Raw genomic sequence first — 22,465 nt, 5'->3', positions numbered from 1 at the left:
CCCCTGGAGGAGGAAATGGCAACCCACTCCAGTATTCTTGCCTGAAGAATACCATGGACAGAGGAGCCTTGCGGGCTATCGTCCATGGAATCACAAACAGTTCGGCATGATTGTGCAACTGAGCATGCACACACCATCTGCTATAAGTAAGTCTCTAAGATTCACTTATGACAGAAACTACTGTTTCACAAATTCCCTGATGCTCAAAGATCTACAGTCATAGAAAATCAGACCCATCAAATTTTAGTTATATACAATTTCTCTACATTTATACAGGTACATAAAAAAAGAATGACATTTGGCCAACTGCAACAACACAGATGGACTTACAAGGTATTAGGCTAAGTGAAATAAGTCAGACAGAGACAGAAAAATAAGGTATGTTACTACTTACATGTGGAAACTAAAACAAATGAATCAATATAACAAAACAGAAAGGCTCACAAACAGAGAGGACATACTAGCGGTTACTCCAGACGGGAGAAATCCAAGATAGGGGTCAGAGATTAAGAGGTATAAACTACTGTGTATAACAATAGATAAGCTACAAGGACATATTGTACAGCACAAGGATAACAGCTAATATTTCATAATAACACCAAATGGAGTATCTATAAAAATTTTGAATCATTATGTTGGACACCAGAAACTAATATTGTAAATCAATTATAATTCAATCTAAATTAAGAAAGAAAAAAAAAAGAAAAACAAAACTAAAGAAACATGAAAACCACATGCAATATATAATACTTAACTGGATCCTGGATCAAGAATAAAAACAAATAAACAGGTACACTATTAAAGTCATACTGGAAATAACTGGAAGAATATAGATTCTATTTGCAGTAATATTAAATTGCTTGGGTATGATCATGATATTGTGATTACACAAGATTATGTACCTGTTCTCAGGATAAACATTCTAAACTAATTAAGGGCAAAGAATCACAATGTATACAAATTACTTTCTAATAACATATCCAGTTAATGTAATCATCAATATTTTGCAGAATTACTCTTCTCTTCTTTTCTCTCATATGTATATATGCAAAGGTGCAAAGTTATACAACTGATGGATCTAGATTAAGGGTATAAAGATATTCACTATGTTAATACTATTTTTTCCACTTTTTTCAAGCTATATATATATATTTTTTAAGCTATACTTTTTTAAATAAAGAGTTGGGGAAATCAACAAACAAATGGACAAACAAAATGTAATACACACACACAATTCAAATATTATTCAGCCTTAATAAGGAAGAAATTCTGATTCATGTTACAACAAAGATGAACTCTGAAAACATCATTCTAAGCAAAATAAACTAATCACAAAGTTTTGTAATTCCATTTAGATGATTTATTTAGAATAGTCAAATTCATAAAAACAAAAAGTAGAATGGAGGTCACCAGGGGCTGGGAGAAGGGGGGAATTGAGATTTGTTATTTTATAATAGAATTTCAGTGTTGTTAGATGAAAAACTCTAGATATTGGTTACACAACAATATGAATATCCTTATAAAACCAAACTGTACACTTAAAAACAGCTAACATGGTAAACTTTACAATGTGTTTTCTATTAAAATTAAAGTTTTTAAAAGCTGGGGGAAATATTATAACAGAATACAGCTGAACTAGCATTATTCTTACTAATTATCATTACCTAGTAATATTATAAGTTAAATGGACTTTTGTGCACACGATTGAGAACAAAGACCCTATAATAACATTCTTGTGGAAAAATACGTTCAATTTATTAATAACTTCCCATATTTATGTGAGCCTCCAAAGAAAACAATTTGAAAATGTGGATCATATATTTTTCTTTTGCTACTAATAGCAATGTTCCTAAACAAGAACACTAGCATTTTGGAAACCACAATTCATTGTTACATAGGAGTCTAGCATTCAAGACCCTCACCTACTAAATGCCACTAATTCCCACAAATAATCCTTGGTTGGAAACTATAGCTGTTTTATAGCTCTTTTAAAGAACTAGAATTGAATCAGGTGCTCAAGTACTAATAAACTTATTGCTGTTGTTGCTATTCAGTTGCTCGGTTGTGTCTGATTCTTTGTGACCCCATGGACTACAGCACGCCAGGGTTCCCTGTCTTTCACCATATCCCAGAGTTTGCTCAAACTCATGTCTATTGAGTCAGTGATGACATTCAACCACCTCATCTTATGTCAACCCCTTCTTCTCCCAACTTCAATCTTTCCCAGCATCAGGGTCTTTTCAAATGAGTTAGCTCTTCACATCAGATCGCCAAAGTATTGGAGCTTCAGCATCAGTCTTCCCAATGAATATTCAGGACTGATTTCCTTTAGGATGGACTGGTTTGATCTCCTTGCAGTTCAAGGAATCTCAAGAGTCTTCTCCAACATCACAGTTCAAAAGCATCAATTCTTTGAAGGCCCTCAGCCTTCTTTATGGTCCAACTCTCATATCCATACATGTATCCATACATATATCCATCCATACATGATTACTGGAAAAATCATAGCTGTGACTATAGGGAACTTTGTGGGCAAAGTAATGTCTCTGCTTTTTAATATGCTGTCTAGGTTTGTCATTGTTTTTCTTCCAAGGAGCAGGTGTCTTTAAATTTCATGGCAGCAGTTACCATTTGCAGTGATTTTGGAGCCCAAGAAAACAAAGTCTCTCACTGTTTCCATTGTTTCCCCATCTATTTGCCATAAAGTAATGGGGCCAGATGCCATGGTCTTCATTTTCTGAATGTTGAGTTTTAACCCAGCTTTTTCTTTCTTTCTTTCTTTCTTTATTTATTTATTTATTAGTTGGAGGCTAATTACTTCACAACATTTCAGTGGGTTTTGTCATACATTGATATGAATCAGCCATAGATTTACACGTATTCCCCATCCCGATCCCCTCTCCCACCTCCCTCTCCACCCGATTCCTCTGGGTCTTCCCAGTGCACCAGGCCCGAGCACTTGTCTCATGCATCCCACCTGGGCTGGTGATCTGTTTCACCATAGATAATATACATGCTGTTCTTTTGAAACATCCCACCCTCACCTTCTCCCACAGAGTTCAAAAGTCTGTTCTGCATTTCTGTGTCTCTTTTTCTGTTTTGCATATAGGGTTATCATTACCATCTTTCTAAATTCCATACATATATGTGTTAGTATGCTGTAATGTTCTTTATCTTTCTGGCTTACTTCACTCTGTATAAGGGGCTCCAGTTTCATCCATCTCATTAGGACTGATTCAAATGAATTCTTTTTAACAGCTGAGTAATATTCCATGGTGTATATGTACCACAGCTTCCTTATCCATTCATCTGCTGATGGGCATCTAGGTTGCTTCCATGTCCTGGCTATTATAAACAGTGCTGCGATGAACATTGGGGTGCACATGTCTCTTTCAGGTCTGGTTTCCTCAGTGTATATGCCCAGGAGTGGGATTGCTGTTAACCCAGCTTTTTCACTCTCCTCTTTTTTTTTTTTTTAACATTTATTTTTATTTATTTGGCTGCATAGAGTCTTAGTTGTGCCATGTGGGATCTAGTTCCCTGACCAGGGATCGAACCTAGCCCCCCTGTATCAGGAGTGCAGAGTCTTAGCCACTGGACCACCAAGGAGTTCCCTTCACTCTCCTCTTTCACCTTCATCAAGAGACTCTTTAGTTTCTCTGCTTTCTGCCATAAGGGTGGTGTCATCTGCATATCTGAGGCTACTGATAATTCTCCCAGCAATCTTGATTTCAGCTTGTGATTCATCCAGCCTGGGATTTCACATGATGTACCCTGCATATAAGTTAAATAAGCATGGTGACAATATACAGTCTTGACATACTCTCTTTCCCAATTCTGAACCAGTCTGTTGTTCCACGTCTGGTTCTAAGTGTTGCTTCTTGACCTGCATACAGATTTCTCAGGAGGCAGGCAAAGCGGCCTGGTATTCCCATCTCTTTCACAATTTTCCACAGTTTGTTGTGATCCAAACAAAGGCTTCAATGTAGTCAATGAAGCAGATGTTTTCTGGAATTCTCTTGGTTTCTCTATGATCCAGTGGATGTTAGCAATTTGATCTCTGGTTCCTCTGCCTTTTCTAAGTCAAGCTTGAGCATCTGGAAGTTCTCGGTTCATGTACTGGTGAAGCCTAGCTTGAAAGATTTTGAGCATTACCTTGTTAGCATGTGAGATGAGTACAACTGTGTGGTAGTTTAACATTCTTTGGCATTGCCCTTCTTTGGGATTGGAATGAAAACTGATCTTTTCCAGTCCTGTGGCCACTGCTGAGTCTTCCAAATTTGCTGGCATTTTGAGGGCAGCACTTTAATAGCATCATCTTTTAGGATCTGAAATAGCTCAGCTGGAATTCCATCACCTCCACTAGCTTTGGTCACAGTGACGCTTTCTAAGGCCCACTTCACTTCACATTCCAGGATGTCTGGCTCTAAGTGAGTGATTACACCATCATGGTTATCCAAGTCATTAGGATCTTTTTTTGTACAGTTCTTCTGTGTATTCATGCCACCTCTTCTCTTAATATCTTCTGCTTCTGTTATGGCCAAACCATTATGCATGTAGCTAACTACTCTCAATTACTTAATAAAAAGAAATAGAGGGCAGACTGACAAATGAAAATTGAAACATCCTTAGGAAAATTTAAGTAACATTTACAGGGTATTTTTTTTTTTTTAACAAGGTATTGTTATAAAAAATTAAAATCTATGTCACAGGACTCACAAGAATACTTTCAATTCATTTCAGATATTCAAACATGTGCTGAACACTTATTAACTAATACCAGCTATTAATCTAGGTACAATATAAAGATAAAGACATAAAAATTAGAATATAGATACACCATAGTCTAATGGAAAAAAGAATCACAAATAATTACACAATTAGAAATTACAGTAAAAAAAAGGGGGTGAATTAGTTTCCTTTTTAATTTTTATTAAAATATTTTAAACTTAATTAAATAAGGAAACTGCAATACAGTCTTTGCAAGCAAAGTATGTATTTTCACTCACTGGGTTGAAGGAATACTATTTATCAGTAGCTCCTTTTGCTGCCACTACTAAGTAGCTGACAAATTTTCTTTTATTCTAAAACTGAAATGTTGACTTTCCTATCAGGATTTGTTTGCTAGTCCTTCAATTACCTTTTAACTTGTTTATAGACAATTATACTGAGGTAAAAAGACTAAGAGAAATTAAAAAAAAAAAAAGACACTAACCTGTGAGTTATTAATGACATGATTAGCCTCTAATTGAATAGTAAATGTAACACCAAGTTCTGATGAAAAGGATTTCATTGGTGATAATGTCCCAGATGTCAAAACAATTGTCCAAACCTTGCCATTAATATCTGAAAAGGCCTACAAGGAAACAACATTAAATACATAAAATCAGTTTTTTAAAAGTCAAACAAATTTACTTAATTGTTGGTATTGAGCAAGAAGAATTCTTTTTTACAGCATGATAAGCTTACCACAGCTGGATTTAAGCACCAAAAATTTAGCACATGAACTGCTGCTTTCTGCCGTGAACGTTTCTTATTTTTTGATAGAATCAAGATTCCATTTTTATCTGTAGTATCACTCTGATTTATCCAAGAGTAAGTCTGTTGAATAGCGACTTTATAATCATCTGCAAATCTAAATGAAAAAAAAAAAAAAAAAGGCATTTAAATGGCAAAACCTTAGATAACACTGTCCCACACCAACAACTTATACCACTAAACTCAGCAATTCTGACAGAAAGTAAATCATTAAACCTTAGGGTGAATCCACCCTTACAGAGTTGATGCATCATCTAACCATCTACACTTTATCACTGCTCATCCCTATGTTCAGACATTACATAAATCACAGCAAAGCCAGGATTAAAATCCAAGCCTCCTAACTCCTACTCCAGAGTTCTTTGCATTCTATGTTACATCATTAGTCATAAATTAGTTAACAGTATTATTGTTTAAAAAAAAACAAACTAAACAGTGGGTTAAACTTTTTTATTGCCTTAGAAAACAGAAAGACAATTTTTACTGAAAGTTTAGGAAACTGAGTTTTAAGTGCCTTTAAAATGTGATCTCAGTCTTCATCTATTTTTTAAAATTTATTTATTTTTAATTGAAAGATAATCACTTTACAATATTGTGTTGGCTTCTACCAAACAACAACATGAATCAGCCATAGATTTACCTATGTCCCCTCCCACTTGAACATCCCTTTCATCTATTCTTAATGAAAGTACTAAACTATATGATCTCTGTAATCTGATACATCTTATAAATTCTCTCCATAAGAGGCTATAAATCTAAGCTTAAACAGAATAAAATTTGGTATTCTCTACCATGTCCTCAGAGTAATACTGACTGTTAATTTTACCTTCAGAGAGAAAGTCCAAGTCAGGAACCTTGCACTAGGTGGAGAGAATTTTATAAAAATACTAGTGGGGGCGGGGGATAGGGGGGTGGGAGTGAAACCTTCCCTGGTGGTCCAGTGATTAAGATTCTGAGCTTCCAATGCAGGGGACATGAGTTTGTTCCCTGGTCAGGGAACACGAATCCTACATGCCATGAGGGCGTAGTCAAAAAAAAAAATTCCTGGGACCTAAAAATTACAAAACTCTCTTAGAAGAAAACATAGCAGAAATCTTGATGACATCATATTTGGCCGTTGTTAACTGGATACAAAAAGCATATGCAACAAAAGAAAAAGAAGTCAATAGATTATATTTCATTAATATTTAAACACTTTTGTGCATCAAAGAATACTATCAAGAGAATGAAAAGACAACACACAGAATAGGAAAAAATATTAGTAAAGTATATATCTGAAACAGAATTAATATGCAGAATAACTCTTACAACTCAAAAAACAAAAAAAATCCCCATTCAAAAATGGACGAAGGACCTGAGCAGACACTTCTCCAATGAAGATATAGAAATGGACAATAAGCTAATGAAAAGATGATCAACATCTCTAGTCATTAGCGAAGTGTAAATCAAAACCCTTAAAAAAAAAGAAAAAAACCCTTTATACTCATTAAGATAGCTATTATCCAAAAAAAAAAAAAAAGTAACAAGTACTGGCAAGGGTATAGAGAAATTGGGAACTCCTGTGCATAATTATGTGAATCTAGAAAGTGCAGCTACTATGAAAAATAGTACGGTGGTTCTCAAAAAAGTTAAATCAGAATTACCATATAATCCGGCAATTCTACTGCTAGGTATGTACCCAGAAATGAAAACAGGGACTCAAAACAGATACTAGTACATCAATGTTCATTGCAGCATGACTCACAATAGGCAAAAAGTGGAAACAATACAAATGTCCATCAATATAAAAATGGATAAGCAAAATATGGTGTACACACACAATAGAATATTCAGTTCAGTTCAGTTCAGTTGCTCAGCCGTGTCCGACTCTTTGAGACACCATGAATGGCAGCACGCCAGGCCTCCCTCTCTATCACTAGCTCCCGGAGTTTACTCAAACCCATGTCCATCGAGTTGGTGATGCCATCCAACCATCTCATCCTCTGTCGTCCCCTTCTCCTCCTCCTCCCAATCCCTCCTAGCATCAGGGTCTTTTGCAATGAGTCAATTCTTTGCATCAGGTGGCCAAAGTATTGGAGCTTCAGCTTCAGCATGAGTCCTTCCAATGAACACCCAGCTCTGATCTCCTTTATGATGCACTGGTTGGATCTCCTTGCAGTCCAAGGGACTCTCAAGAGTCTTCCCCAACATTACAGTTCAAAAGCATCAATTCTTCAGCACTCAGCTTTCATCACAGTCCAATTCTCACATTCATACATGACCACTGGAAAAACCAGAGCCTTGACTAGATGCATCATTGTTGGCAATGACATTACTCTGCTTTTTTTTTTTTTTTTTATGTCTCTGCTTTTAAATATGCTATCTAGGTTGGTCATAACTTTCCTTCAAGGAGTAAGCATCTTTTAATTTCATGGCTGCAATCACCATCTCTGGTGATTTTGGAGCCCAAAAAAATAAAGTCTGACACTGTTTCCAATGTTTCCCCATCTATTTCCCATGAAGTGATGGGACCAGATGACATGATCTTAGTTTTCTGAATGTTGAGCTTTAAGCCAACTTTTTCACTCTCCTCTTTCACTTTCATCAAGAGGCTTTGTAGTTCCTCTTCACTTTCTTCCATAAGGGTGGCGTTAGCTGCATATCTGAGGTTACTGATATTTCTCTCGGCAATCTTGATTCCAGCTTGTGCTTCCTCCAGCTCAGCGTTTCTCATGATGTACTCTGCATATAAGTTAAATAAGTAGGGTGACAATATACAGCCTTGACGTACTCCTTTTCCTATTTGGAACCAGTCTGTTGCTCCATGTCCAGTTCTAACTGTTGCTTCCTGACCTGCATATAGGTTTCTTAAGAGGCAGGTCTGGTATTCCCACCTTTTTCAGAATTTTCCACAGTTTATTGTGATTCACAGTCAAAGGCTTTGGCATAGTCAATACAGCAGAAATAGATGTTTTCCTGGAACTCTCTTGCTTTTTCGATGATCCAGAGGATGTTGGCAATTTGATCTCTGGTTCCTCTGCCTTTTCTAAAACCAGCTTGAACATCTGGAAGCTCACAGTTCACATATTGCTGAAGCCTGGCTTGGAGAATTTTGAGCATTACTTTACTAGCGTGTGAGATGAGTGCAATTGTGTGGTAGTTTGAGCATTCTTTGGCATTGCCTTTCTTTGGGATTAGAATGAAAACTGACCTTTTTCAGTCCTGTGGCCACTGCTGAGTTTTCCAAATTTGCTGGCATATTGAGTGCAGCACGTTCACAGCATCATCTTTCAGGATTTGAAATAGCTCAACTGGAATTCTATCACCTCCACTAGCTTTGTTCATAGTGATGCTTCCTAAGGCCCACTTGACTTCTCATTCCAGGATGTCTGGCTCTAGGTGAGTGATCACACCATCGTGATTATCTAAGTCATGAGGATCTTTTTTGTACAGTTCTTCTGAGTATTCTTGCCACCTCTTCTTAATATCTTCTGCTTCCGTTAGGCCCATACCATTTCTGTCCTTTATCAAGCCCATCTTTGCATGACATGTTCCCTTGGTATCTCTAATTTTCTTGAAGAGATCTCTAGTCTTTCCCATTCTGTTGTTTTCCTCTATTTCTTTGCATTGATCGCTGAGGAAGGCTTTCTTATCTCTCCTTGCTATTCTTTGAAACTCTGCATTCACACGGGAATATCTTTCCTTTTCTCCTTTGCTTTTTGCTTCCCTTCTTTTCACAGCTATTTGTAAGGCATCCTCAGACAGCCATTTTGCTTTTTGCATTTCTTTTCCATGGGGATGGTCTTGATCCCTGTCTCCTGTACAATGTCACAAACCTCCGTCCATAGTTCATCAGGCACTCTGTCAGATCTGGTCCCTTAAATCTATTTCTCACATCCACTGTATAATCATAAGGGATTTGATTTAGGTCATACCTGAATGGTCTAGTGGTTTTCCCTACTTTCTTCAATTTAAGTCTGAATTTGGCAATAAGGAGTTCATGATCTGAGCCACAGTCAGCTCCCAGTCTTGTTTTTTGCTGACTGTATACAGCTTCTCCATCTTTGGCTGCAAAGAATATAATCAATCTGATTTTGGTGTTGACCATCTGGTGATGTCCATGTGTAGAGTCTTCTCTTGTGTTGTTGGAAGAGGGTGTTTGGTATGACCAGTACATTCTCTTGGCAAAACTCTATTAGCCTTTGCCCTGCTTGATTCCATACTCCAAGGCCAAATTTGCCTGTTACTCCAGGTGTTTCTTGACTTCCTACTTTTGCATTCCAGTCCCCTATAATGAAAAGGACATCTTTTTTGGGTGTTAGCTCTAAAACATCTTGTAGGTCTTCACAGAACCGTTCAACTTCAGCTTCTTCAGCATTACTGGTTGGGGCATAGTCTTGGATTACTGTGATATTGAATGGTTTCCCTAATAGAATATCATTCAGCCATAAAAAGAATGATGTATGTTATAACATGCATTAACTTTAAAAACAAAAGGAGACACCAAAAATGGCAAAGCCATAGAGGTGAAAGTAGGACAGAGGTTACCAAAGGTTATGGTGGTAGAGAAATAGAAGATACTGTTTCATGGGTATAGAGTTCCTGTTTGGGATTATGAAAAAGTTCTGGAAATTGACAGTGGTATAGCTGCACAACCATGTGACCACAGTTAATGCTATTAAAATGTACACTTAGAATGTTTAAACTGTTCAGTTTTACATTATGTATATGTGGATGCATACTAAGTTGCCTCAGTCATGTCCAACCCCATGGTCTGCAGCCCACCAGGCTACTCTGTCCATGGGATTCTCCAGGCAAGAATACTGGAGTAGGTTGCCATGCACTCCTCTAGGGGATCTTCCCAACCCAGGGATTGAACTTATGTCTCTTATATCTCCTGCATCGGCAGGCGGGTTCTTACCACTAGCACCACCTGGGAAGCCCTACATTACGTGTGTGTGTGTGTGTGTGTGTGTTAGTCGCTCAGTCATGTGTGTGTTTGTGTATGTGTGTGTGTGTTGTAGTCGTTCAGTCATGTGTATGTGTGTGTGTGTTAGTCGCTCAGTCATGTGTATGTGTGTGTGTGTATGTGTTAGTCGCTCAGTCATGTGTGTATGTGTGTGTGTGTTAGTCGCTCAGTTATGTGTGTGTGTGTTAGTCGCTCAGTCATGTGTGTGTATGTGTGTGTGTTAGTCACTCAGTCATGTGTGTGTGTGTCTGTGTGTCTGTGTCAGTCGCTCAGTTGTGTCTGACACTTTGCAACCCCACTGACTGTAGTCCACCAGGCACCTCTGTCCATGGAATTCTCCAGGCAAGAATACTAGAGTGGGTTGCCATGCCCTTCTCCAGGGGATCTCCTCAACCCAGAGACAGAACCCAGGTCTCCCACATTGAAGGCAGATTCTTCACCGTCTGAGCCTCCAGGACATTTTGCCATTAAAAAAAAAAAAATCTTAAAAAAAAATTGGAGCCAGGTTGTAGTATAACTTAAGGAGTAGTGTGTGGGAAGTTGACTGCTTTCACATTTTATTAAACAGAGGATTTACACAATAAAACTTTCTAACACTGGAAGAAACATATATAAATTATACTTAAAAGAAGACTTAAATTTAGTCTTAGAAGATTGTAAATTTAATGCTGAATTAATTAAATGTATTTATTTACTCGTTTCAATACTCATTTTCATTAACAAAAACTAACATCAGTTGACTGAGTCTGTGCCAGTAAGAGCAATATTTATACCATTTGTCTATCATTATCCCATGTACTCACATAAAATTAGTAGCTAGCACCCAGTAACACTAATATTTTTAAGAGGAAGAATTCAGACCAGATATCTTTACTTACCTGCTATTTTGCCTAAAAAGATAGTCAAGCACCATAAAAAGTCCTTTGAGCATTATTTGAGTTGAAGCACTAATAATAGGTATTTCTCTTGCCTCCTCTTTACCATGAATTGATGGGACTTTTTCTTCTCTTTGAAGGACAGCAGAAAAATGTCCCTGTAAGAAATTACCATATTAAGTGTACTGGTTAGGGGTGGAGGAGGGAAAAGAGAGGAAAAGGAAAATTCTTAAAACTGTTAATAAAACCCAAATTAAATTGAAATTTTAGTCAAACATTAATATGCAAGTGGTAACAATGTATTCTGAATTTCCATATACTCTCAAATCCTCTTCAAAGACATTTAAATATGAAGTAACACATTTAGAAGGTTCATTACTTGTTCAGACAATTAGACTTTTATTCAGTGCCCTTCAAAAGCAACGGGCTAAATAAAAATGTACAAAATGGTTTCTAAAAAGCTTAAAAATCTGATTTGCCACCTAAATCCCTGAATTACCTCCAGGGACTATGCCTATGCTAAGAATCATGACTACGTAAAATTTTTAAAAAAAAATCAAAAAAAGAATACATGCTAAATACAAAATGTATGCTAACTGGCTCATTAATTTTTATATGGCTTATAAGTTTAAATGAAGACAGAAGTGTGGACATTAAGATAAACTTCCCACACTGTGAAAGAGAAAACTCCGAATGCTGCTGCTGCTAAGTCGCTTCAATTGAAGCAGTAAAAGATACTGGTGACAACTCTGATGTCTGACAATAAAATCTGTGTTCAATGAAAATAAAATGGGGAAATAGGATAAAGAAGACATCCCAGTGAGCCTAGCAGTAAAGACCCGCCTGCTAATACAGGAGACACAAGAGACTCAGGTTTGATCCCTGAGTCAGGAAGATTCCCTGGAGTAGGAAATGGCATCCCACTGAAGTGTTCTTGCCTGGAAAATTCCATGGGCAGAGGAGCCTGGTGGGCTACAATCCCTGGGGTTGCAAAGAGTTGGACATGCCTAAGCAATTGAGCGATGCAATACAATCAATGAAAATAAAATTGGGAAATGGGATAAATAAGACAAAATTTCAATATCCAGATATATTGTGAAATAATACACATTTATAAAAGTAAAATTAGTCTCCACTGAACAAAACATTAAATGATACAAAAAAAATTTTTTATTTTTATTTTTCCAGACTTTAAACTTTTTATTTTGTATTGGGGTATAGCTGATTAACAACATCATGGTAGTTTCAGGTGACCAGCAAAGGGACTCAGCCATACATACACGTGCCTCCATTCTCCCCCAAATCTCCCTCCCATCCAGGCTGGCACATAAAATTGAGCAGAGTTCCATGTGCTATACAATAGATCCTTGCAAAAATATTTTTCAAAAATAAAGAACAACCAAAAAAAATAACATGAACTTGAATAATTCAACAGTACAAATTATTAACAAAAGACAGGTACTAAACTGTTCTTAAAAAAAAAAATCAAGTTCCCTGAGAAACACCTTACATGAAAGCTACTATTCCTCTCCAACACTGGCAGACAACTGGCAATTTACTTCGTAAGCTAAGCAATTTCTGAACTCTCGACAATAAGGCACTGTAGTAAAAATAAAAGGACTGAATGAAATTCTATCTACTGAACCATAAGACAACTCTAAGGCTACCTCTGGTTAGGGTATCTAAACAATGATAGCTAGGTTTATAGATAAATAGAAAACTAACCAAATGGGGAAACACACACACATACAACTAATTACTTCACAGTAAAACTAGAATCGTATTAAAATTTAATCAAGCACCTTACATGATTTCACTATTATGAACTATGATAACATAAAATATGATGACATGCACAGTGAATATTAATATAATTATGCTGAAAAAATGGAGCGTGAAGAAAGGGAAAGAAGACAGGAGGAAAACGAAACAGAGAGGGAGGGACAGAGAGGAAAAGAGAGGGAGTGTGTGTGTGTTTGTGAAAGAGAGAAAGTGTGTGTGTAAAGGAGCTGAATCCTCACCATACTTAACTGGAAATCAATAGAGAATATCAAAAATTGAAAACTAAAAAGTAGCTGAATCTACATGTTATTTAGAAAATTGAGGTTAATTATCAGAGAAACCATTAGAAGAGTTAAAAGAGCCACTGAAAAGTAAAAATTGAAAGTAGGGCAGATGATGCTTTTCTTGACTTTTTAAAAATTTTACTTATTTTATTTAATTGCAGGACAATCACTCCACAACACTGACTTTTAAATTATGTTCACACATTCAGTCACTTCGGTTCAGTCGCTCAGTCGTGTCCAACTCTTTGCGATCCAATGAACCGCAACACACCAGGCCTCCCTGTCCCTCACCAACTCCCAGAGTCCATTCAAACCCATGTCCATTGTGTTGGTGATGCCATCCAACCATCTCATCCTCTGTCGTCCCCTTCTCCTCCTGACCTCAATCCCTCCCAGCATCAGGGTCTTTTGAAATGAGTCAGCTCTTCACATGAGGTGGCCAAAGTATTGGAGTTTCAGCTTCAGCATCAGTCCTTCCAGTGAACACCCAGGACTGATCTCCTTCAGGATGGACTGGTTGAATCTCCTTGCAGTCCAAGGGACTCTCAAGAGTCTTCTCCAACACCACAGTTCAAAAGCATCAATTCTTCGGTGCTCAGCTTTCTTTATAGTACAACTCTTACATCCATACAACAACCACTGGAAAAACCATAGCCTTGACTAGACGGACCTTTGTTGGCAAAGCAATGTCTCTGCTTTTTAATATGCTGTCTAGGTTGGTCATAACTTTCCTTCCAAAGAGTAAGTGTCTTTTAATTTCATGGCTGCAATCACCATCGGCAGTGATTTTGGAGCCCCAAAAAAAATAAAGTCTGACACTGTTTCCACTGTTTCCCCATCTATTTCATGCCATGATCTTAGTTTTCTGAATGCTGAGCTTTAAGCCAACTTTTTCGCTCTCCTCTTTCACTTTCATCAAGAGGCTCTTTAGTTCTTCTTCATTTTCTGCCATAAGGGTGGTGTCATCTGCATATCTGAGGTTATTGATATTTCTCCTGGCAATCTTGACTCCAGCTTGTGCTTCCTCCAGCCCAGCATTTCTCATGATGTACTCTGCATGTAAGTTAAATTAGCAGGGTGACAATATACAGCTTTGACATACTCATTTTCCTGTTTGGAATCAGTCTGTTGTTCCATGTCCAGTTCTAACTGTTGCTTCCTGACCTGCATACAGGTTTCTCAAGAGGCAGGTCAGGTGGTCTGGTATTCCCATCTCTTTCAGAATTTTCCACAGTTTATTGTGATCCACACAGTTGAAGGCTTTGGCGTAGTCAATAAAGCAGAAATAGATGTTTTCCTGGAACTCTCTTGCTTTTTTGATGATCCAGCAGATGTTGGCAATTCGATCTCTGGTTCCTCTGCCTTTTCTAAAACCAGCTGGAACATCTGGAAGCTCATGGTTCACGTATTGTTGAAGCCTAGCTTGGAGAATTTTGAGCATTACTTTACTAGTGTGTGAGATGAGTGCAATTGGGCAGTAGTCTGAGTATTCTTTGGGATTGACTTTCTTTGGGATTGGAATGAAAACGGACCTTTTCCAGTCCTGTGGCCACGGCTGAGTTTTCCAAATTTGCTGGCATATTGAGCGCAGCACTTTCACAGCATCATCTTTCAGGATTTGAAATAGCTCAACAGGAATTCCATCACCTCCACTAGCTTTGTTCGTAGTGATGCTTCCTAAGGCCCAGTTGACTTCACATTCCAGGATGTCTGGCTCTAGGTGAGGTGATCACACCACTGTGATTATCTGGGTCGTGAGGATCTTTTTTGTACAGTTCTTCTGAGTATTCTTGCCACCTCCTCTTAATATCTTCTGCTTCTGTTAGGTCCATACCATTTCTGTCCTTTATTGAGCCCATCTTTGCATGAAATGTTCCCTTGTGATCTCTAATTTTCTTGAAGAGATCTCTAGTCTTTCCCATTCTGTTGTTTTCCTCTATTTCTTTGCATTGACCGCTGAGGAAGGCTTTCTTATCTCTCCTTGCTATTCTTTGGAACTCTGCATTCGAATGAGTATATTTTTCCTTTTCTCCTTTGCTTTTTGCTTCCCTTCTTTTCACAGCTATTTGTAAGGCATCCTCAGACAGCCATTTTGCTACATTACTGTGGTAAAAATTAACTTCTAAACAACTCAATAATCACAATGATGAATTTTTTAGGATCAAAGGAAATCTCCCTAACCTAATTTAAAATAAGTAAAAATACTACTGCATCTATGAAATGAGAAAAAATATTTGCAAATCATATATGCAGTATGTTGTTCATACCCAGAATACAGAAAGAACTTAAACAATCAACAATAAAAGACAACTCAATTTCAGAATGGGCAAAGGATTTGAATACAGATTTCTCCAAATATATATTAATGCACTATAAGCAGCTGAAAAACTGTTTGCCATTATGAGTCATTCAGGAAAAGAAAAGAAAATCATCTTGAGATATCACTGCATTCTTCCTATTAAGATTATAATAAAAGAGATATGAAAACAAGTGTTCGTGAGAATGCGGAAAAAATCAGAATCCTTGTACATGGCTGATCAGATTGTAAAATGGTACAGCCCCTATGGAAAAGTTTGGCAGTTCCTTAAAAAGTTAAACACAGAGTTACTTTGTGGACCAGGAATTTTACTCTTAAGTACATACCAAACAGAACTGAAAATATATGTTGCACAAAAATCTGTGTATGAATGGTCATAGTTGCGTTGTTTATAACAGCCAAAAAGTAGAAACAACTGATAATGGATAAACAAAGTACAGTAACTTCATAAAATCTAAAATTATTTGGAAATAAAAAGGAATGAAGTATTGATACATCCTACAACATAGATGAACCCTGAGAACATTATGCAAACTGAAAGAAGGCAGTCACAATAACAGGTAGATTCACAGAAACAGAAAGTGCATTAGAGGTTTTCAGGATCTGGGGTAAGAACAAATGGGAATGACTGCTAACGGGTATAAGATTTCTTTCTGAGGTGACAAAAATATTCTGAAATGAGACAGCATTGATACTTGCATAATTCTGTGACTACAGGACAAACCACTAAATTGTATATTCTAAAGGGTAAATTTTATGGTATGTGAATTATATCTCAAATCAATTACCATTTTTATATACTGATAAGAATCAGAAAAAGCAATTTTTAATTATACCATTTGAAAAAGAAATAGAAACTTTATAACTTCTCAGGAATAAATCTAACCAAAAGCAAATAAGACTTCTAAAAATTACAAAATTCTATTGAAAGATATATAGAGGTAATAAATGATTAAAACTATATCTTGTTCATGAATGAAAAACTTCGTATTGTAATATGTCAATTCTTTCTAAATTAATATATAAATTTAATGCAGTTTCAGTCAAACTTCCAACAGATTTGTTCATAGACATTTATAAGCTCATTCTAAAATTCAAATGGCAGAGTAAGGCAACGTACAGCCAGGATCATTCCAAAGGAAAATAAAATGAGGAGATATGCCTTATTACCATGCATCAGCATTTTTCTAATGCTACAGTAACTAACAAATTATATAACTTAGACAAACAGAGTCCAGAAATAAGCTTACACATATATGAAAAAAAGTGGCATTACAATCAGAGTGAAATAGATGGATTATTTAGTAAATGATGCTGAGAAAATTCATACAAAATAAAATGGATTCTGTACCACACAACATAAACAAATATGACTCCCAGGTGGTTGAAAACATTTCTTAAAAAAGAAAACTTTAACACTCTTAGAAGAAAAATGTCATGGAAGGCAAGAACTAAAACTAAACTCAAATATTACAATTCATAAAAGAAAAAACATGGATATATTTGAATGCACTAAAATTAGCTGCTGCTGCTAAGTTGCTTCAGTTGTGTCTGACTCTATGCGACCCCACAGAAGGCAGCCAACCAGGCTCCTCTGTCCCTGGGATTCTCCAGGCAAGAATACTGGCATGGGTTGCCATTTCCTTCTCCAATGCATGCATGCTAAGTTGCTTCAGACGTGTCCGACTCTGTGTGACCCCATGGACAGCAGCCCACCAGGCTCCTCTGTCCACAGGATTCTCCAGGCAAGAACACTGGAGTAGGGGAGCGGTCCTATGATGGCAGAGGAATAGGACAGGGAAACCACTCTCTCCCCCACAAATTCATGGAAAGAACATCTGAACACTGAGAAAATTCCACAAAACAACTTCTGGATGCTGGCAGAGGACATCAGGCACCTAGAAAGGCAGTCCATTGTCTTCAAAAGAAGGTAGGACAAAATATAAAAGATAAAAAGAGAGGCAAAAGAGGTAGGGATGGAGATCCGTCCTGGGAAGGGAGTCTTAAAAAAGAGAGAAGTTTCCAAACACCAGGAAACACTCTCACCAGTGGGTCTCTGGCGAGTCTTCGAATCTCAGAGAGCAACATAACTGGGAGGATAAATAAATAAATAAATAAGTAAGTAAGTAAAACCCACAGATTACGTGCCTAACAGTAACTCCCAGCAGAGCAGCAGCCCAGACGCTCACATCTGCCACTAGCAAGCAGGGACTGGACAGGGAGGCGCAGGCTGCATTGCTTAGGGTAAGGACTGGGCCCCTGAGGGCAATCTGAGGGTACTAACTTGAGATAGCAACCCAACTGTGGATAACTATCCCGCGGAAAGCCCTAACCTAAGACACCGCCAGGCCCACTCACAGAACAAAGGACTGAGCAGAGCTAGCTGGCTGCAGACGGGCCCATCCCCTGCAGGAGACAGGCAGGCGAGGGCAGCCAGCCGGAAGGGGGCAATCACGGCCCCAGAGAGGCATCCTCTACCAAACTGCGAGCAGGCTTCGTTGCTAACCAAGACTTCTTGGGATTCTGAACAGTTGACATCCGCTGCGAGGGTCGCAGCCAGAGATCAGCTCCCCAGAAGAGACACACAGCACACCTGAGAAGGCGCACGGGTTGTACACCCAGAAAACGGAGTGGCTGGGATGGGGGAGGCGGTAAGATGCAACCTCCAACTGGGGGTGACTGAGCTCGCCAAGCACCTGGTCACCTGAGCGGCTTGGACCTGGGAAGGGCACAAAGCGCAGGCCCAATCAAGTCTGCGCCTTTGTGGAGTACCCGAGAACCTGAACCTGAGCGGCTTAGACCTGGGAAGTGCACCCAACCCAGGGCCTGCCTCACGCAGTTCCCTGGCAGAGCAACCTGGAGCCTGAGCAGTGTAGACCGGGAAAGCGCACGCGCCGTGAGCGGGGGCAAGCCCAATGTGGCTGACACTGCGAGCGCTCCCCACACACGCCAGGGATGTTTGTTTGCAGTGGTCCTCCCTCCCCACAGCACCACTGTACAACTGAGCCTAAAACAGTGACCACCTTTGCCCCCTTGTGTCAGGGCGGAAATTAGACACTGAAGAGACCAGCAAACAGAGGAAGCTAAAATAAACAGAGGGAATCACTTTGGAAGTGACAGGTACAACAAATTAAAACCCCGCAGTCAGCACTGACTACATAGGAAGGGGTCTATAGATCTTGAGAAGTATAAGCCCGATCAGGGAACTCTCTGAAAATGAACTGACCCCAAACTGTCCGCAACAGCTCCAGAGAAAGTCCTAGATATATTTTTACTATTATCATTTTTTAAATTTTTTTACTTTTAAGTCCTCTATTACTCCTTTAATTTTCATTTTTATAACCTACTATTGCCTTACAAAAAAAAAAGACCCTATTTTTAAAGCAAACTTTATGTATACACTTTATAATTTTTGTGACTTTCTTTTGTTTTTTTAATATTGTATTTTTGAGAATCTAACCTCTACTCTAGATTTTTAATCTTTGCTTTTTGATATTTGTTATCAACTTTGTACCTTTAAGAACCCAATCTTCAGTACCCATTTTTACTTAGGAGCGAGATCACTGGCCTGATTGATCTCTCCCGCTTTGGACTCTCCTTTTTCTCCACCAGGTCGCCTCTATCTCCTCCCTCCCCCTTCTCTTCTCTGCCCAACTCTGTGAATCTCTGTGTGTTCTAGGCTGTGGAGAACACTTAGGGAACTGATTACTGGCTGGATCTGTCTCTCTCCTTTTGATTCCCCCTTTTATCCTCCTGGCCACCTCGGTCTCCTTCCTCCCTCTTCTCTTCTCTGTGTAACACCATGAACATCTCTGAGGGGTCCAGACTGTGGAGAGCACATAGGGAAGTGATTCCTGGCTAGCTTGCTCTCTCCCCTTTTGATTCCCCCTCTTCTCCTCCTGGTCACCTCTATCTCCCTCCTCCCTCTTCTCTTCTCCATGTAACTCTGTGTACCTCTCCAGGTGTCCCTCACTGTGGAGAAACTTTTCATCATTAGCCTAGATGTTTTATCATTGGTGCTGTATAGATGGAGAAGTCTTGAGTCTACTGTAAGAATAATACTGAAAACCAGAGGCAGGAGGCTTAAGTCCAAATCCTGAGAACACCAGAGAACTCCTGACTCCAGGGAACATTAATCGATAGGAGCTCATCAAACGCCTCCATACCTACACTGAAACCAACCACCACCCAAGGGCCAACAAGTTCCAGGGCAAGACATACCACACAAATTCTCCTCTAACATAGGAACATAGCCCTGAGCTTCAACATACAGGCTGCTCAAAGTCACACCAAACCCACTGACATCTCAAAACTCACGACTGGACACTTCATTGCACTCCAGAGAGAAAAAATCCAGCTCCAACCACCAGAACACCAACACAAGCTTCCCTAATCAGAAAACCATGACAAGCCACCCGCCCAACCCCACCCACAGCGAGGAACCTCCACAATAAAGAAGAACCACAAACTGCCAGCATACAGAAAGGCCACCCCAAACACAGCAATATAAACAAGATGAAAAGGCAGAGAAATACCCAGCAGGTAATGGAACAGGATAAATGCCCACCAAAACAAACCAGAGAGGAAGGAGATAGGGAATCTACCTGAATAATGATAGTGAAAATGATCCAAAATCTTGAAAACAAAATGGAGTTACAGATAAATAGCCTGGAGACAAGGATTGAGAAGATGTAAGAAATGTTTAACAATGACCTAGAATAAAAAAAGAGTCAATATATAATGAATAATGCAATAAATGAGATCAAAAACACTCTGGAGGGAATCATCAGTAGAATAACAGAGGCAGAAGATAGGATTAGTGAGGTAGAAGATAGAATGGTAGAAATAAATGAAACAGAGAGGAAAAAAGAAAAAAGAATGAAAAGAAATGAGGACAACCTCAGAGACCTCTGGGACAATGTGAAATGCCCCAACATTCAAATCACAGGAGTCTCAGAAGAAGAAGACAAAAAGAAAGGCCATGAGAAAATACTTGAGGAGATAATAGTTGAAACTTCCCTAAAATGGGGAAGGAAATAATCACCCAAGTCCAAAAAACCCAGAGAGTCCCAAACAGGATAAACCCAAGGCGAAACACCCCAAGACACATATTAATCAAATTTAACAAAGATCAAACACAAAGAACAAATATTAAAAGCAGCAAGGGAAAAACAACAAATAACACACAAGGGGATTCCCATAATGTTAACAGCTGATCTTTCAATAGAAACTCTTCAGGCCAGAAGGGAATGGCAAGACATACTTAAAGTGATGAAAGAAAAAAAGCTACAGCCCAGATTACTGTACACAGCAAGGATCTCATTTAAATATGAAGCAGAAATCAAAAGCTTTAAAGACAAGCAAAAACTGAGAGAATTCAGCACCACCAAACCAGCTCTTCAACAAATGCTAAAGGATCTTCTCTAGACAGGAAACACAGAAAAGGTATATAAAGTTGAACCCAAAACAACAAAGTAAATGGCAATGGGATCATACCTATCAATAATTACCCTAAATGTAAGTGGGTTGAATGCCCCAACCAAAAGACAAAGACTGGCTGAATGGATACATAAACAAGACCCCTATATATGTTGTCTACAAGAGACCCACCTTGAAACAAGGGACACATACAAACTGAAAGTGAAGGGCTGGAAAAGATATTCCACACAAAAAGACAAGAAAAGAAAGCAGGAATAGCAATACTCATATCAGATAAAATAGACTTTAAAACAAAGGCTGTGAAAAGAGACAAAGAAGGACACTATATAATGATCAAAGGATCAATCCAAGAAGAAATAACAATCATAAATATATATGCACCCAACACAGGAGCACTGCAATATGTAAGACAAATGCTAACAAGCATGAAAGGGGAAATTAACAATAACACAATAATAGTGGGAGACTTTAATACCCCACTCACACCTATGGATAGATCAACTAAACAGAAAATTAATAAGGAAACACAAACTTTAAATTATACAATAGACCAGTTAGACCTAATTGATATCTACAGGACATTTCAACCCAAAACAATCAATTTCACCTTTTTCTCAAACGCACATGGAACCTTCTCCAGGATAGATCACATCCTGGGCCATAAATCTAGCCTTGGTAAATTCAAAACAATTGAAATCATTCCAAGCATCTTTTCTGACCATAACGCAGTAAGATTAGATCTAAATTACAGGAGAAAAACTATTAAAAATTCCAACATATGGAGGCTGAACAACACGCTGCTAAATAACCAACAAGTCACAGAAGAAATGAAAAAAGAAATCAAAATTTGCATAGAAATGAATGAAAATGAAAACACAACAACCCCAAAACTATGGGACACTGTAAAAGGAGTGCCAAGGGGAAGGTTCATAGCAATACAGGCTTACCTCAAGAAACATGAAAAACGTCAAATAAATAACCTAACTCTACACCTAAAGCAACTTGAAAAGAAATAAATGAAGATCCCCAGGGTTAGCAGAAGGAAAGAAATCTTAAAAATTAGGGCAGAAATAAAAGCAAAATAAACAAAAGAGACAATAGCAAAAATCTGGTTCTTTGAGAAGATAAATAAAATTGACAAACCATTAGCCAGGCTCATCAAGAAACAAAGGGAGAAGAATCAAATCAACAAAATTAGAAATAAAAATGGAGAGATCACAACAGACAACACAGAAATACAAAGGATCATAAGAAACTACTATCAACTATATGCCAATAAAAT

At 38.2% G+C, this 22,465-nt stretch overlaps 1 protein-coding gene and 1 non-coding gene across 2 annotated transcripts in view; both read right to left on the bottom strand.

Moving 5' to 3' along the window:
- BRIP1 (BRCA1 interacting helicase 1) overlaps positions 1-22,465 on the bottom strand; it is a 194,077-nt gene that overhangs the window by 98,659 nt on the left and 72,953 nt on the right. Inside the window, exons 11-13 of the mRNA XM_061142691.1 lie at positions 11,365-11,519; positions 5,470-5,635; positions 5,216-5,356 (exon numbers count right to left, since the gene is read on the bottom strand). Of these exons, the coding sequence (XP_060998674.1) occupies positions 5,216-5,356; positions 5,470-5,635; positions 11,365-11,519 (462 nt within the window). The remainder of the gene's footprint in view (positions 1-5,215; positions 5,357-5,469; positions 5,636-11,364; positions 11,520-22,465) is intronic.
- On the bottom strand, positions 3,537-3,609 carry TRNAR-CCU (transfer RNA arginine (anticodon CCU)). Its single transcript has one exon. It is a non-coding gene; the product is annotated as a tRNA-Arg (tRNA).

The sequence above is a fragment of the Dama dama genome, chromosome 5 (genome assembly GCF_033118175.1).
Source record: "Dama dama isolate Ldn47 chromosome 5, ASM3311817v1, whole genome shotgun sequence".
Classification (NCBI taxonomy): domain Eukaryota; kingdom Metazoa; phylum Chordata; class Mammalia; order Artiodactyla; family Cervidae; genus Dama; species Dama dama.
Note: the sequence above shows the minus strand (reverse complement) of the source record. Positions and strands in the feature narration are given on the sequence as shown.